Consider the following 18350-nt stretch of genomic DNA (forward strand, 5'->3'; position numbering starts at 1 on the left):
GACTAAATCAAAAGAGTTATTTATTTATTTATTTTTTTACACTAGAGCTATTTTCTAATGAAGAACCATTTATCTGATTGGAGCTCAATAAATTGACTTCTCCATTTGTATATATGGATTCATCTTCGTTAAACTGACTTATTCAAAAGCGAGTTTGAAGAACCTCTGTTTTCTCACCCATAAAGTAACACCAAAAAAATTGTAATCATATTATTTTATGTCAATTATGAGTAGTATGTTGAGACATTAAGCAGATGAATAATATAAATGAGAATTTACAAAAAAGAAATCTTGTTTGTGAAAAGAGAATGAGGATCCACTATGGATCCTCATATTATATCTGTTCATCATACATTGTACGGTATTAAGTCATTTTAAATATTTTTATTTAAAATTAAATAAATAGTACCCGATAAAAATTAATTGTACAGTATAAGCATCTCTAAGATCCTCGGAATCTAAAGAGAATCCCATTCGTGAAAGAAAAGTAAATCAAACATCAAGGGTGTTTTCCAAAAAAAAATAAAATTCAAGTGTTATAAAAACTGAAATGACACCGTCTAGTCAAGCAAACGGTCCCCGTTAAGAGCCGTGAGGGTCTGTCAGTCAGTCAGTCAGTCAGTCAGTTAATCGGCCTGTCGGTCATAATTGAAACCATGAGTCATCAACCATTTTTGTCGTCTTGTGATGACTCAGCGAGAAGGGGAAGATAGTACGGAACCATCATCTCTTTTCTTAATTGCCCTTTGACGCATTTCACCCTCTCTTCCGTACTTTACCCTATACCACAAACGTTACCCCCCCCCCACCACTTTTACTTTTACCACTTCCATACCTTCAACAAAATACCTAATTTTCTTTTTCTTGCCCATGAAAACTCAATCTTTAATTTTTGTTACATCTAATTGTTAAGCTAATAAACACAAGTGAAAATTGATTAATGTGTAACCAGAATACATCATAAAAAGTGTCGAAGGACGAGAGTTAAACTTCTACAGAGAATACTTCAGTAACTGTTATACTAGAAACAACTTAAGCCTTCAAAAAAAATAATCTTATTACTAACGTTTTATTAAGAAACCAATGTAAATATAACTTCGATTAAAAGATCTCGAAGAAGAGATACAGACTTAGGGATTCATATGTGATAATAAACGTTTGTAATCACTGCAACTGACACACAATTCAATGTAAGTTGATTTTCACCTAGATTGAGAATTGAAAGGGAGATTGTTATAAATAAAAGGGTTTTATTCTAAATACTTAACCTCAGTTACTAGTTCATGCATTTTTCCAAATTTCCAAAAATTAACTAGGAAGTGGTCCAAAACCACTTTGGTGCTGAAGTGGCACCAAGGGGAGGACGAAAGGTTGTATATAGTGGCAGAAGCTGGTAAAATGCGTACAAACGCCATTTCTGTGGGCACAAGTACATTATTGCATACATTGACTAAATTATGAGAATATTAGAGTAATGGTTATGAATTTTAGCCTAATTAGAATTTTGATCGCCGAATTAAAAGTTTGTAAATATTGTATAATGTTGAGTAATTGTTCTTTGGGCTCACTCTATTATCTCCAAATAAAAAATAAATGAAAATTTTAACAAAGTTAGCCAAAAAAAAAAAAACCCACTCCGCATTGTATCAAGTTCAAAATCAATACTCTAGATTTTTTTTAATTTAAAGACCAAAATTTTAATTGATCTTTAATTTTATTTGAGAGAGAGCGAGAGAGAGAGAGTGAGTATTTCAGAAGCTCACTGCTTCGCTGATTTTGAGGCACGAAATAGAGTGGGGGAGAGAGAGAGGAGTGGAGAACAAGTTTCACACAGAGACACACAGCTTGTCAAAAAAGCTTCATATATTTACTACATTGGGGCCTCCTTCTACCATCAGAGCCATCTCTCTGAAGTTTCCAGAGCTAGAGAGAGAAAGAACCCAGGTGACCTTTTCTTCCTTTTAACTCATTGTTCATCTCACTTGCTCTTTTTCTTGAATCCAATGCTGGGTTCTTCGAGTTTAATCCGTTTCTTCTATTAATTCTTTTTTGGGTTTTGCTGATTGAGCTAAAAGATTCAAGCTTTTTTTTTTTCTTGGGGATTAATCGCCTCCTAATGCATGTTTGATCGGATTAAAAGCGGTTTTTTTCTATCTGGGTTTTCGCTGTTGCATGTAATTAAGTCGATTTGAATTAATTTTTTGGTAATGCATTAATGATTTTTCAGGGATTCAACCCCCTTTTCTCCCTACATTTGAGTTTTTACCAAATACCAAGAAAGCTATTTTTTCCTCTGCCTTGAATTCGATTAGACATTGCTCTGTCATCTCAGACACCCTTTAATGCTCTCAATCCACCCAATAAAGAAAAAGAAAATAAAAATCTTTATAATGTATCCTTTGGGTGATCCATAAACCCAGATGTTTCTTCCAACTCAATAATCTTTGAAAAGCATCAAGTTCTTTGTGTATGTGTGGCGTTTAATAATTTTTCATGTATTTTTTTCCTTTTATTTCTGCAATGCAGCTCATGGATTAAGCAGATGATTAATGGGTTATTAGCTGTTGAGTAATCCTTGTTGATTAGCTTCTGAAAATGGTAGAAATAATGTATTTATTGATTTGAAAACCTGTTGATTTTTTTGGTACAGAAAAGGGGGCTTTTGGTTTCCCAAAGGGGGGCAATTTGAGAGAATGCTGAGGAAGAGAAGCAGGTCAGTTCAGAAGGATCAGCACCAAATGGGCCATCTGCCAATTTCTGATGCTGCCGCTGGGTCTGATGTTTTGGGGCACAACCCTAAAAGCAGCTCTTTTTTCAGTGTTCCTGGTCTGTTTGTAGGGTTGAGTCCTAAGGGTTTATCAGATTGTGATGCAGTTAGAAGCCCAACTTCTCCTCTGGATTTTAGGGTTTTTTCCAATCTAGGTAACCCCTATAGGTCACCAAGATCCAACCATGATGGGGGACAGCAGAGGAGCTGGGGTAGCAGTAAAGTAGGATTAAGCATCATAGATTCTCTTGATGATGTGAAATCTTCCGGGAGAGTTCCTCGTTCATCGGAGAGTAAGAACATTCTTTTTGGACCTGGAATGAGGATTAATAAAACCCCAAAGCCTCAGTCCAATGTCAAGCCTTTCGATTCTTCACCAAAATCTCTGCCTAAGAACTATGCAATTTTCCCTCATTCCAAAACCAAATCTCCCTTACAGAAGGGTAGTTCTGATGTTCTTTTTGAAATCGGAGAGCCCCCATCAGAACCTGAGTCGTTCGGGAAAATCCGGTCCTCTTCATTAGATTCCGGTAGAGCATTTTCGACTCTATCGGGATTGAGCAACCTTAACCCCAACTCTACTTCTGGAATTTTTTGTCCGGAAAATTTAACCACCCATCAATTCATTGGAGGAAGCCCTAATTTAGCCACCCAAATGAAGACTGGATCCATCGGGTCTAGCAATGGGTTTGTTGGGTCTCTCTCAGCAAGTGAGATTGAGCTTTCTGAGGATTATACTTGTGTAATCTCTCATGGTGCCAAACCCAAAAAAACTCACATCTTTGGTGACTGCATTTTGGAATGTCATTCTGAGGATGCCAACAATTTTGGTAAGAATGAGGAAAAGGAAATTGGATTCACCGGCCCGGGTCCGAGCTTGGACAATTTTGGTCACTACCCTTTAGACAATTTCCTTAGCTTCTGTTACTATTGTAACAAGAAATTGGAAGAGGGCAAAGATATTTACATATACAGGTACATTTTCGAGACAGACGTTTACTCGGTTTCTTATCATATGCAAGGGTCTGCTAAATAGTTTTGGTTTCAGTATGCTTATAGTCGTATATGATTTCTTGCAGGGGTGAGAAAGCATTTTGCAGTTTGAGTTGCCGTTCGGAGGAGATTTTGATTGATGAGGCGTTGGAAAAATGCAATGACCAGTCTTCTGAGAAGCCTCTCGAGTCAGATGAGGAACTTTTCGAGACTGGCATGCTTGCAGATAAATAAGAGATGCCTCTCATCCTCAGCCACCATGCCCATGATCGATGAGCCTCTCGCAGAAGCAGCTGATCATCTGTTTAGAAAGAGCTGTTCACGTGCATCGGCCGACAGCCATGGATGATCGTTTTGTAAATTCACTCGTTTGCTAATGGTGTTTCAGCTTTCATGGTCTTGGTGGATGATAGGATTCGAACTCTAACTAGTTTTGCTTTCCATAAAACGAGACATTTGATGTATGCCATCGAAGTCCTATATTTCCTTGTAATTCATGTAAAAGGGCGATAGCCGGCTTTTATGGCTCACCGTTTTTACTACTACTTCATCCTTAAGTCTCTCTTGTGGCCGGAGTTGCTGTGTAATCTTGAACCAGTTTTTGACTGAATATATAAACTAGTACTATTACATACAATTCTCTCTCTCTCCATCTTCAAATGTTGGGTCGAGGCCACAGTACTCCGGAGTATTGAATGACAGCCGTTGGATTGGATCCAAGATCTCTAAATTTGCGGAGAATTCAATACCGCGGAGTACTGTAGTTATTTTTGCAAATTTTATGCGCCTTTTGGGGTGCGGATGGAATTAAAATTTCTTGAGCATAGACTTGGATTATGATCTGAATTCACCAATAATCTTTACAAGTGCAGTTTCCGTCGACAAACCGATGGAATCTGTAGTCATCCCTGATTACAATCTCTCTGTGATAGGCCTGTGATATCAGTTTCATAGCTGAGTGGCAATCTCTACAAATCTGCCGATTAGTCACTACTCGAATCGGTAAGCTGATGTTTGTAAGACCAAAGCAAAAGCAACAGCCAGTCGTTCACTGGGGTAAGCTGATTCCAGCTTCTGCTTTTTTATGTAAACATGCACCCAATGCCATGATTCAGGGATGCAACACTAGCACAGTGACTAACGTGACCCTGTCCGGTTGAACCTTTGAACCCTGTATCTCACGGAACAACTCGACACACTTTCCCAAATCGACTAGATATACAACAGCAGTTGATCACGGTGTTCCAAGAGACCACATCCTTCACAGGGATCTCATTGAACAAGAGTCTAGCCTTCCTAACATCGAATTCCATTACACGACACTCTTGCAAAGCAACTGCTCCAACACCAAGCAAGTCTTAGCCAGTTGTCCGCTTATACTGTAACACGTAAACTACTAACGACGTTGAACAATACGAGCGTGACCAGACGGGTCAACTCTTTCCTTTGCGTTCGCTGTCAGCATTATGTCTACACATCGGGACCAGATCGACTGTAGACCACCTCAGCCGACGGTCGATCAGAATGAAGCTCAGGAACCAGTGCAGTCGAGGACGACAAGTAAAACCGAAAAAATAGAAAACAAGAAACAAGAATTTCATCGGACTTGAGAGAGATCATCATACATCTTGCCTTAATTTCAGGGAAAAGCCATACATAGAAATACATGACAAGAAATACAAATAAACGAAACATGACGGTGCAACCCCGGCCACAGCTCTGCAACATAAGACAAAACCCGCACGACCACCTCCCCCGATATGGCTAGGTGGTCAAGAGAGTACGGGGCTTTTGTTACGAGTCTCGTCACACATGCGCAGGTGCACACTGATAGCCAATGCTCAAAGCAATTCGATTGCAAAAACGTCGCCACCGGCTCAGCCTCTGGTTTGTCGAGTGTTGTAAGATTTACAGTTCGGGCATTTCCGGGCCACAACATGGTACTGCACTTGTGAGCTTTTGCCGCAGTCGTTGCAGAGGATCGAAACCTGTCGAAGAGGATTGAATAGTAATGAATTCTATCGGCACAATACTTGCACACTAGGAAAACTTTGGTGAGACGGGAGAGGGAAAGTACCAATTTGTTTTGATAGGGTTCAGGCATCGGTGTAGCTGCAATCTCCATATCATATTTCTCCCATACCTTAGACATATCGCAAACTGACTTGGAGCAAAGAGGGCAAGCGTATCTGTCATCAAATACGAACCGCCAGGTCAGTTCGATTCTACTTACTATGCTCAATCAACTCAAAAGAAAAAAGGAACCAAAAGAAGAAATCCGTCGTATACTCACTGATAATGGTCCCTCATCCCTTTTAAGCAATTCTTGTGAATAGTGTGCCCGCATGGCATGACCGTAACATCATCTCTTGTTTCGAATAAGAACTGCAAAACACCAATGCATGTTCGGTAAGGCATCAACGATACCAAAACAAAATACTTTAAAATCCGTCTTAAGAGGATAATGAAAAAACTTTAGTCTTACCTCAAAACAAACAGGGCAGTCGTGATGCATTGCTCCCTCCACACAGGGATGGCTGTTCTTTAACAGCATTGAGTAGCAGCAACCTGACAAGAAGATGGATTTACATCAGTAACGAGATGATAAAAAAGGATGCTCAATTTCTTTGAAAATAACAAGCACGCATTAGTTACCACACTTGTCACAGTGAAAGAAATTCTCACGCCCCCCAATTCTGTCACAAAAGAGCACACTCGAGTGAATACTTCAGTAATTAACAATTCGAGAAGGCATAAAACTACAAAGAAAATGGTTAATGCATACGAGAGAAAGTGCATAAGTGAGTGTCGCAAGAACTGATGCCTCACAAAGCATATTGAATAAAAAGACCTATCACGCTCTGGTGCCAAAAGATAATACCAAAGTGAGACTCGCATACTATGTGGTTAGCTAGACATCTCAGTACATTTTTTAATGGCAGTTCAATCGTCAGGCTTTACAAAAAGAGAACAAAAACAAGGACATGAGAATTCTACCTGCAAATCCCACAGCCATTGCAATGGTACTGTTTCTTAGATACCTGCAAAAAGCAAAAAAGGATCATCCGCCTGCACGAACTAGTCACTTCAAAGCATCATATGTTCCCATACCAGGCTTACACCAATATCCTAATCATATATCATCGAAAACTAAAACAGATGTACAGAAAGTGAGGCACTTACATCATCATCAAAGAGCTTGCAAGTCTCACAGAAGTATTTCCCCATACATACACCACAATTAATACAAACTTGTTGAACCTGGTAAAGAAGCAGCAAACAAAAGACACTTCAGAAAAATGCGAGCGAAATTCTCATCACTAAGGAATTTTCTTATCTGCTACACCAGCTTATTTTCACGATGCAAAATATCTTGATTAAGTACTTGACGCAAATCCAAAAGAAATGGATCTGCCAATAACCCAAACTCACCTCTTGCTCAGTGTTGCAAAGTGAACATATCACCTGAAATATCATGCATGTGTTGTCAGCTTATGAAGCAGAACAGTATAAGTTAGCTTATTAAGAAGCCAAAAAGGATAAAGAGATGCATGAACTCATAAACGGATTTACCTGTTTCACTTGATGGCGTGGTACGTCATGTCTATGCTTCTGATCAACGCTAATATCATTCTGTATACCAAAATGAGAAGTCAACACAAGCTGATACAAGCCAAAGAACTATCAACAAATACGTCACAAAGCCAGCATTGGTTATAAGGGCTTATACTCTGAAGTAGTTCAAAATCATACACACACCTTAGCTTCGTTATGACAATGGCGACAATCAAAAATCTCTTTGCAGCAAGGAGCTCTAATACGGCACCTTCGCCGGTAGTGTGAACATCTGTAAAATAAAACCATCATAATGTTATCTTCGTGGCAACCAAAGAAGAAAAGAAAATAAGCGAAGAAATGAGTAAGAATAATTACCCATATTGCATATATCCTTTCTCTAGCAATTCAGCGGCCTCTCCAGTATCCTTCGATTCAAATTTGAGCTTATACTTGCCATTCGATAGATTACCGTGAGCATCCCCCAGTACATTCTGCCTAACCATTATATCTTGCATACCTCCAAACGGATGTGGCAATACTTAGAAGCTGGAAATAAGCCTGAAGCACCTGCATGTACAAAAACGTTTAACACCACTTGTTAAAGCTCAGAGGCATTTAGTCGCCCAATCAAGGCGGGCAAACACCCCATGACACTGCTTTCTTCTATAATGCTGCAGACATTTGAAATCAGCTACAACAAATCCAAGCAAGGTTGAACAGCTCCAATCAGCATTTCCCCAAGAGGAGGATTCATCAAAACAAGTAGACATATAAACAATAACTGCAATGCAGCGCTTGGGAACTCCAGAGATTCCATCTTTGGAAAGTAAGCAACAACATTGCATCGCTTGATTCCTTGAAGAAGTCTCGGAACCAAATCCAACTATACTGGGCACAACGATTTGACGCCCCAACCTATGGTACAAGCAATAGATCACACAATCAAATGCGTTTTAGAAAGTTGTAACAAAATAGGGAAAGAACGCTACAGATGGAAAAATGTGTTTTGTTGATTGTCCATACAGAACAGGCCTACCTCAATTGGAATTCCGCACCATCTCTGCTTCGAGTACTGAACTTACCCAACAGGCAAAATTTTAAAGCTCTATACCAACAGACTTTGAGTGGCTCTGCTTGAACCTTATACAGTTCTTTCATTATCAACATTTTGAACTATACAAATAATCACAGCTTTATCTCTTGATTCCCCATCTTCTAATGACACGGCCTCACGAATAAGCCCCCTTAACCAAATGAATGGGAGCAAAACCCTTGTCTCACTGACCTTAGTTGCAAATCGATAGGTTTCAAAAACGATTTAAGGGTTGAAAAAATAATAAGGAAAAAAGAATAATGACCTTAGAGCATGAGCACTGAGAATCATAATACCAAGAGAGTAAATCAATGCTCAGATTAGCATTAGGGGGGAAACGAAGATGACCCAAAAAATCATGTTCCCAGCAATATCAGATATGAGCCATACGGCAAACCCACAATGCTGTGACAACAAAGAAGTGACGACAAGACCACACTTGTAATATTAGAAGCCATATATTGGGATAGAGCTTTGACTCAATCAGAACCACGATAAACAAGCATATACGCTCTGCACTTGCCAATTTCACCTCTGATAAGGATACAACAGCCCTGCAGATACTGCCGCAGAAAAACCGTCAAATACTACATATAATTCAGTATTTTAACTCCAGCAACTCATTATACAGAAAGCAGAGGATAAGACCCTGCAGCATGCTACCCTATCTTCCAGTACAGTGAAAAACAAAGAAAGTAATCCTGTTATGTTGTCTAACTTTGGTAAATCAGTCTCCTTAAATTTTAATACATATCCACAAGCTTCAAGGTGCAACCTCGATAAAGTCTGAACGTTAAAGGCAAGATGCACATCGCAACACCTGAAACCAAGGTTCAGAGAAAGTCCCAATAACCAACACTGGCCTTGGCTTCTAAACGCACAAAATGCACACGACGGCTGTGGAATGCTCCAGAAACAAGAAGTTGAGCTCCAACATACGGGATGCACCACCCATAAAGAGCGGATGATGCCTAACAGCAATACTCACAGCGATTCCAATCACAAGTTGAAATCATTTGCCCCTCAACTATTATAAACCTCCAACCCAAAAAAGACATAAACAACCTCGATAATGTTTTCATTTTTACAAACCCAATTAAATCACTTATTATTTGGTTAATTTTATCTGGACTTTATTCAGCAGGTAGCTGAAATCAGGTAACAATTAATAGACAAGAGATTTTGCCCCCCAACCAAATGAAGCCGTCGTCAGTAAAACTAAAGCAGAAAGAAATCCACATAAGTAGAATCACGTTCGTAACGCTCACGGTGTCCATACTCGAAATTCGTTCTCTTTTGCTCCTCGACACACACGTTTCAATAAATAAACCAAATTTGGAAACTAGAAACAAAAAGCTAGGCGCGGACTCAGTTCCTTCCCAATGTAAACTCAGCAGTCTCACACACACGTCATCACTATACAAACATCTCACGCAAGGGCAGGGCTAACGATTTCTACAAACACATCTAGGGCCAGAATCACATTTCCCTAAAACATTAGCTAAACCAAACACAACCATTATCGTCATCGTCATTAGCAACAACCACCAAATTACATGACAGTCAAATCAGCTAAAAATTACCACAAAATTAAAAACTACAGCAGGTTTAATCCAATCAACAATTCATCAAATCAAATCCACCACAGACCACGCAATGCACCATAAATTCACACAATTCATTGCAAATACGATCAAGATTCAGAATTCATGCAATAACACGCCAAATAAAGCTAAAGATTAAACACAATCTGCAGAATTCAGAAATTTCAGAACCAAATTACCTACAATTATAATCAATTAACGCAAAACCAAAGCCAATTCAATTCAAAACAAAACAAATTACGAATTATATGAACTTCTTAAAGAATAACGAACTTTCAATCCGCCGCGACACAAAAGCGATGCAGTCGCCGAATCCAAATCCGATAGCAAACGCCGATGAGAATCCGATTGGTTATCCGGAGCTCCGACTGAAACTGACACAGAGAGAGAGAGAGAGCTAGAGATAGAAAACGCAAAGAAGAAGATAGAGAGAGAAAGTGATGCCGAATGATGAGAGAGAATTCGAAGGCGATTGTATTTATACCGAAGATTTGATCGCTTCGCGAGCCTTCGAAATTGCCTCGAAATCGAAAGCGTCAGGATCACTGGCGACAGCTCTCTGCAGTAAATTGTCTGAAAATATCCCCGCGCTTTTACTCATTCAATAATCTGGTTTTAATCCTCTGCAGTCTCGCTCACTGTATTATTCTGCACATGCGAATTGAACAGTCCTCATGCCTTAATTAGCTATCCGACGGTGGAAAACAGAGAAACCACAGTCATTACATTGTAGCCGCCTGCATGGTAACATTATCCTTTAAAAGTCGGTGATATTCTCGTAGACGAAGTTCGCCGTTCAACGTAACGATCCAATCGGACAAGTCAGCGTGATGGCGCTCCAGCTTGCAATTTGGATTGGGTTGGCGACACGTGTTACTAAATTTGGCCAAGGTTGCTTAATTGCTTGCCACGTCTGCAGACGAGATCAAGTGACTTGACGTGGATGATTTTGGTGGTATTAAATAAATAAATATCTAATTAATTAATTAAGCATGATTGTAATGCGGATACGTTTAGTTTTTGGAATTGACTTCTTAATTTCTCTCAAATTTCATAGTTATCCATTGAACGATTACTTATATTATTTTCAATTAATTAATATGACGAAGTTTATCCATTAACATTAGGGTCATATGATTGCCAAGTTCCTTAGAGGCTTGGAACCAATTTATATTCGTTTTTGTTGTTTAGATTACGCTTTTAGCTTGTTTGACCCAACGTTCTGTCCATAATAATAATTGTATATTTGTTCTTATTATCTCAACAATGATTCGGTTAATTTTTTTGTGTTGATTGAAATTAGTTAATTTGTATGACTCGGTTATCAAAATACAATCCTAACTTATGTATGTCGTAACGTTCTATCCATAACAATTATCTTGTAGTCATTTTTTCTTTGTCTATCTCTAACAATGTGCTCTTTGCTCGTGGATTACAAACCGGAGAAAGATGTGCTAATACTTTACTATTCCAAGAATGCTAAAAAATGATAAGATTTGTACAAAAAGCCTCTCACATCTTGTAATGTGTAGTATGCCAATTAGAATCATTGAGATAGAAGGTTATACATGGGTCCTGGTATCTTGAATACACAATGGAACTAGGCAGGCACTGCGGATCAGTCTGATGCTTTATAAATTGTGCTTCTATATATAATAGCACTTTTTTAAAATTTTCAAAAGCAGTCTGATTGGACAGTTGTATTGATCTTTTTTGTTTGCATGCATGAATCCTCTAATTCCTAACGTGAGAAAATGAACTCTATGCACTCTCGTCACTTCATATTTTTGACACAATGTTTTATAATTTTAGTACAAGAATTGTGCTAAAAATATGAGGTGACGGATAGTTAATGAAAAATCCTATTTTTGAGAATCTCCTTAACATTTCTGTTCCTAATGGTGAAGTTTTTGTGAATGACTATCAGCCAAATGTATATAGGTTTAATATACATAACCAAACTAATAATGTGGTTACGACTCAAATGCATCTATGATTCTATAGTTACACATAAATTATCAACCATTAATGTAAATGTAAATCTTTCGGATGTAATCGAGCATTAATGTCTATGAGACTTATTGCATCTACGGTTGAAAGTTGCATACAAATATGATGCACGTGTAAAGTGTTAGTGTATCTAGGTCTAATACGCGTAATCAAATATTAACACATTCATCATAAGACTCGTATGCATCAACGGTTAAAAAGTATATGCGTTCATAGAAGGCCGTCATTAGCTCAGCTCAAACTCTTAATTATATTTCCTCACTATTAAGACTCAGCTCGGCTCCCTAAATTGGTGTCAAAAACTTGATCAAGTCCAAGACGAGAGAGTAATCGGAAACCGTCCCAAAAAAAGGGTGTTTATTTTTTGACTGATTCAGTTTTACACAGATGTAATAAACACATGCACTCATCACTTCCAGTAAATCTCATTTCTTTACCTCCAACTGCTACCACTTCCGACACACAAAGTAGAGTGGAAAATTGAAGATTTACCTCTAACTGAGCTTTTTTTACTTTTACAGTCGATGTTTTGATCAGTTTTCCATCTCCAAAATCCTCTCTTTTTCTCCGATACATGCTGAGAAAGCTAGAACAGAGAAATTGAACCCATTAGATGTGATCTCTTGTACGTGATGAAGAGAAGAAACATTCAAATTTTTCTACTCCCCATTTTCCTCGTACCGATCTTTTTCCTAGGTGCCACCACTGGCGAAGAGCTTCCAATTTCGCACAATGCCGGCTTGAGAGACTCGTCGCACACCTTGCATTACAAGCAAAGGCAGCTCTTGTATTACACTGACCACCATGGGTCACGAGGTGTGACTGTGACAGCCGCAGGCTCCCTTGTTTTTGAAAACCCTAGACTCAGAAGTGCCTACACTGCCCTCCAAGCATGGAAGCGAGCCATGGTCTCGGATCCTCGGGATCAAACATCCAACTGGGTTGGATCCGATGTATGCAAATACACTGGAGTCTTCTGCGCCCAAGCTCCAGACGACCCATCAGTCCAAACTGTTGCTGGCATTGATCTAAACCATGCTGACATTGCAGGGTTTCTCCCGGAAGAGCTTGGTCTTCTCCTAGATATTGCATTGTTTCACATCAACTCAAATCGTTTCTGCGGCAAAGTCCCGAAGAGTTTCAACAAGTTGAAGCTGCTTTTCGAGCTTGATCTAAGCAACAACCGCTTTGCTGGGGAATTCCCTGATGTTGTTCTTCAGCTGCCAGCACTAAAATTTCTGGACCTGCGATTCAATGAGTTTGAAGGTAAAGTCCCCAAGGAACTGTTCGATAAGGACCTTGATGCAATCTTCATCAACCACAACAGATTTTCCTTCCAATTGCCAGATAATTTTGGGAAATCGCCGGTCTCAGTCATTGTTCTTGCCAACAATAACTTCCACGGATGTGTACCTGCCAGCCTTGGCAAGATGTCCAAGAATTTAAATGAATTGGTGCTTGCTAACAACAGGTTCCACTCGTGTTTGCCAAAGGAGATAGGGATGCTGACGAATGTGAGACTGTTTGATGTGAGCCATAACCGGATTGTGGGAGAGTTGCCGAAGGAAATAGTTGAAATGGAAAGCTTGGAGCAGCTGAATGTGGCTCATAACATGCTCAGAGGGACTATACCAGAAGGGGTGTGTGAACTTCAGAATCTGAAGAAATTTAGCTTTGAGCACAACTTTTTCACTAGCGAACCACTGATGTGTTTGAAGCTGGAGGAGTTTGATGACAGCAAGAATTGCTTGCGGAAAAGGCCAAAGCAGAGAACCTTTTTGCAATGCAAATTGGCTTTGTCTAAAAAAATTGATTGTAGTTCTTTTGGATGTCATCCTTTTGTTCCTCCTTTGCCACCATCACCACCACTGCCTTCACCATCACTATCACCGCCTACACCATCACAACCACCGCATCCGCCATCACCATCGCTGCCTCCGCCATCTCTATCACCTCCGCCACCATCGTCACCACCACCGCGTCCACCATCTCCATCGCCACCACCGCCTCCACCATCACCATCTCCATCACCGCCACCGCATCCGCCATATCCATTGCCTCCCCCGCCATCTCCATACCTTTCGCCAAAATTACCATTACCACCTCCACCATCACCACCACTGCATCAACCATCACCGCCACTGCATCTGCCATCTCCATCCCCACCATTACCATCACCACCTCCACCATATTCATCGCCTCCTCCACCATCACCAATACCGCATCCGCTATCTCCGTCGCCTCCTCCACCATCTCCATCCCCTTCTCCGCCATTACCATCACCACCACAGCATCCACCATCACCACCATTGCCTCCTCCGCCATCTCCATCCCCTTCACCTCCGCCTCCACCATCACCATCACCGCATCCGCCATCTCCATCGCCTCCTCCACCGTCTCCATCCCCTTCGCCGTCATTACCATCACCTCCGCCCCCATTACCATCACCGCCTCCACCATCACCACCATTGCCTCTGCCATCTCCATCACTGCCTCCGCCATCCCTATCACCTCCTCCACCATCTCCATCACCTCCTCCACTATCTCCATCACTTCCGCCGCCATCACCTTCACGACCACTGCCTCCTCCTCCTCTTCCTCCACCTCCACCATCCTCACCTCCTTGCCTTCCCTCTCCACCACCCCCTCCACCATGCCCTCTTCAGAATTCACCACCACCACCAACACATTCTCTTATATCGCCACCTCCACCACTTCCTTCACCTCCTTCACCTCCATCCCCACCACCATGTGTGCCATCTTCTCCGCCTCCGCCTTCACCTTTAGCACCAACTCCAGCATATGATGGCCCATTATCACCAATTAAAGAAACCTCCTACCCTTCACCTTCACCACAACTGTATTATTAGTGATTCCTTTCATTTTCTTCTCCACCTTCCAGACAGCTTAGCGACTGATACACTATAGTGAGTACACTCCCACAACTCCGAAAAGCGTTTCAACTTTTGAAATAATTGCCAACTCTTTTTCTCTACCACTGCAACCAAGGAACACAAAAGAATGCCATCAATTATCAAGTTACATGGTGAAGGTGGACACGAGAAGTGGGAGACATGCACAGGGAAGGTTATTCTTTTTGCTTCTTGTTTGACATTTTCACATTGTTATGGACTTTTTTTTTTTTTTTTTTTTTTTTTTAAGTATATAATAAGTTTGGAAGATGTAGTTCTAGGCTACTTGGAATGTAATTACAGAGATCTCTAGATTCATATTTCTGTTATATTACGAGCCTTCTTTTGCTTATATTCCGATCTAAATGTATTATGCAATGATGGATATTGGATTGAAAATGCTTACAAATATTTAGAAAAAGTTAGGTCTCAATATTACCTTCTGCATTGCTCTGCTTCGCTATTCATGAATCGGAATAAGCAACCGTAGAATCTTTGTTCCATCTTCGCTACAGGCAGAAGAAAGTCACCAATCTTCATTTTCATTTGAGAAAGGAAAAGTACTTGAGAAGCTAAATTAAAAAGCAGATGACAGATGAACAAAACCGATAGCCGAAATGAGAAGCGTGAATACCAAAGAATTTCAAAGCTCACTGAGGCAAAGCCTCAACTGTACATCGAGTCTTGACCTGAGCCATACCGAAGAGCATTACTTCAAAGCCCCATGCATGCGAGCATCTCCATTTTGATGGACTAATCAATCGAAACGAGGAAAAAGTACATTTTCAACACGGCTAAAGGAACAATGAACTCCTGCACATAAACATATGCACGAGTAATAATAAAGTACAGAGGCAACGTACAGTTTATATTCAAGATATCCATCAACCCTTGGCTTGTTGATACTCCCCTCGAGTATCTTCCTTCTTGACTCGGCACGGAAGCTAGCAGGCATTCAGCACTTGAAGATTCTCCCTTTACAAAATCACCCACTCTAGCAAATGGCATCAGGGCGATATCATCACCACCTTGGCGACCGCCTTCTACTTTCACCCATTTGATATGAGCTGCACAAATTCAACCTAAGGTTTTTAATATAATTGGTCTTTGTTAGTTTCCAAATTCCAAAATTCCCAATCTCATGTGGTACCTCTTAACTCAATCTAACATGCAAAACACAAAGGTAAGAAATTTCAAAGCTATTTAAAATTACTAACTAGAAGTGCTTATAAATTAAGCCAAAATCACCATAAGCACTTCAAAGACAGCAAAAGTAAAAGCATTTTAACAAAATTTACCTTGTGTTCATGGCCCTTCATGATTCTCAACTAGCCCAGAAGTTGTACATTCTGAAACTTTTACTTGCATTAAACTTTATACAATCAAAAGAAAGCAAATTGGGCAGCTCTAGAAAGAGGAAAACCAAAGAGCAGCTGGAAAAATGCAATACGTTACAGTTTACATAAGTAAAAAAACCAGAAGAGCGTAAAAGTAGTAAATTTGAAGAGGGTAATTTACCTCTAGGGTCTGCATTTCGAATGGGAAGCCATGGGAGGAGTGTGATTCAAGGTCTTCCAAGTCTTTCAGCGGGAGTGGAAGCTTTTGCTTTCTGGAATCAACTATCAGAGATCGGACAAAGCTGTTAATTTACCAGAATCCCCTCAGTTTTACTGCCTTTATTTCTTGGCATGTGATATGCACACACCTCATTTTACTTCTCACACATCTTTTTAATTTTTGGCCGTCGGATCAGATAAATTGAAGAAGATCAACGGACAGAAATCATCAAGAGGTGTGTGAATAGCACATCCCTATTTCTTTTCCTTGTTGGGCTAGACAATTAGGTCCAGCCTAAAAAACACGTGGGCCCAATAAGTGTGGCAGTTATCCCAGCGCGAAACGATATAATCTCATTTTGGCAAAGTGCTGCTGAACAAATGCATGTTGCCATATCACAATTGTCTCGTTACAAATGTAGTGACTATGGTCATGCCTTAGATTTGGGTAAAGTTCACTTTGATGATCGTTCTTCTTCAGTTAGTTTTTTTTCGTGAAGATTGACTGAAGTACTGGTGCAGTGAAGATCGATTGAAGTACTGGTGCAGTGACGAAGGCAGCGGCGTTAGGCGTCGAGGCGATCTATCAAACGCCGTTCCGATGCCATCACTCTCGGCACTCGTTATCAGAAAGTTGTCGCACTCGTCGATTTGGTCCTACTCTCCCTTATTTCCCTACATTTCATCGTTCATCTTGCTCGTTGCGAAAACATAGAAATAAATTGCAATAATCTGCTGGCGGAAGATGGTTTTGGGTTACCAGAGCATATACTGGATCAATTCAATCAATTGCTAACCGAACAGTCAGGGAAAAAAAGTGAGGATTTGTATTTTGGATAAGCTCAAAAACCTGTGTATTTGGATTTTTTAACTTTTAAAATTCAAATAAACTAAAATAGAATACTATTCGTGTTTCATTTTCATTTTCCTGCATTTTCTCAGCCACCAAACAAAACCCAATTGACATAATTAATCACAAAGCTTGGATTTCAATCGACAATGAGATTAGGCCAACCTAAGTTGCATGGAACGGCAATTTTGAAGACTTCCTTGATCTTGTTCTTGTCGGTTCTCCATCGCGCCGACTAGAACATTTTACACTAACCAAAAACCCAACACAAAACTCGCCGGCACTCTCACCGGAGTTCCGGCGCTATGTGCCGGAAAATCACCACTTCTGAAGTGACCAATCCCAGCTGAGAACCAAGCTCTCTGCTTTTGAAGTGTGATGGCATTGGAATGGCGTTTGATGGATCGCGTCGGCGCCGTACGCCGCTGCCTTCATCACTGACCATAAACTTCTCCATCTTCTCCGGTGTGTGAACTGTTGTTGTTTGCGGCAGTCGTGTGTATTTGTCTACTTAATTTTTTTAACTTTTAAATATTACCAAAAAAGTTAACAGAGTTATATTTTAGAGTAAATTGTAGCAATGATCTTTTAATTTTAACTCAATTAGAGTAATAATCTCTTAACTAAAAATTCATTACCATTGGTCTCTCAACTCATTAAACGTGCAGCTATGATCCTTTAACTAAAAATTTATTATTATTGGTCCCTCAACTTTAATTCAACTAGAGAAATAATCTCTTAACTTTAATCCAATTGGAGCAATGATCTTTCAACTTTAACCCAATTGGAGCAATGATCTTTCAACTTTAACTCAATTGCACCAATGGTCATTCCACCACTCATTTTCACAAAATTTTGACGAAGTTAATGAAAATGACTATAGTTACATGTTTTAATGAGTTGCCCCAATTGTAGCAATGATCATTCCAACATAATTTATTTTGACAAAATTCTAACAACGTTGACGAAATAATCATAACTACACATTTTGATGAGTTAAAGGACTA

At 39.9% G+C, this 18350-nt stretch overlaps 3 protein-coding genes across 5 annotated transcripts; 2 read left to right on the top strand and 1 right to left on the bottom strand.

Annotated features, from left to right (window-relative positions):
• The first annotated feature begins 1616 nt into the window (after positions 1–1616).
• On the top strand, positions 1617–4397 carry LOC103940093 (FCS-Like Zinc finger 10-like). Its single transcript, XM_009350170.3, has 3 exons — positions 1617–1944; positions 2651–3742; positions 3847–4397. The coding sequence occupies exons 2-3, from the start codon at positions 2694–2696 to the stop codon at positions 3992–3994; spliced, it is 1197 nt and encodes a 398-aa protein (XP_009348445.1). The 5' UTR covers positions 1617–1944; positions 2651–2693; the 3' UTR covers positions 3995–4397.
• A 938-nt stretch (positions 4398–5335) lies between these two features.
• On the bottom strand, positions 5336–10490 carry LOC103940092 (probable E3 ubiquitin-protein ligase RZFP34). Of its 3 annotated transcripts, XM_048582443.1 has the most exons (13): positions 10289–10489; positions 8355–8974; positions 7694–8233; positions 7520–7607; positions 7334–7393; positions 7193–7225; positions 6944–7021; positions 6758–6801; positions 6416–6456; positions 6246–6328; positions 6054–6145; positions 5838–5949; positions 5336–5748 (listed from the first exon to the last, which is right to left on the bottom strand). In XM_048582443.1, the coding sequence occupies exons 3-13, from the start codon at positions 7831–7833 to the stop codon at positions 5638–5640; spliced, it is 882 nt and encodes a 293-aa protein (XP_048438400.1). In that variant the 5' UTR covers positions 7834–8233; positions 8355–8974; positions 10289–10489; the 3' UTR covers positions 5336–5637. The 3 variants fall into 3 exon arrangements, with proteins under 3 accessions (XP_048438400.1, XP_018501218.2, XP_009348444.2); XM_018645702.2 differs by lacking the exon at positions 8355–8974 and having other exon boundaries at positions 7694–7885; positions 10289–10490; XM_009350169.3 differs by having other exon boundaries at positions 8355–10489.
• Positions 10491–12290: 1800 nt separating this feature from the next.
• LOC103940091 (leucine-rich repeat extensin-like protein 4) lies at positions 12291–15022 on the top strand. Its single transcript, XM_009350168.3, has one exon. It carries the CDS (start codon positions 12658–12660, stop codon positions 14893–14895), a length of 2238 nt encoding a protein of 745 aa, XP_009348443.1. The 5' UTR covers positions 12291–12657; the 3' UTR covers positions 14896–15022.
• The last annotated feature ends 3328 nt before the right edge of the window (positions 15023–18350 follow it).

The sequence above is a fragment of a genome, unplaced genomic scaffold, assembly GCF_019419815.1.
Source record: "Pyrus x bretschneideri cultivar Hongxiangsu unplaced genomic scaffold, Pyrus_bretschneideri_v1 Contig1, whole genome shotgun sequence".
NCBI lineage: Eukaryota > Viridiplantae > Streptophyta > Magnoliopsida > Rosales > Rosaceae > Pyrus > Pyrus x bretschneideri.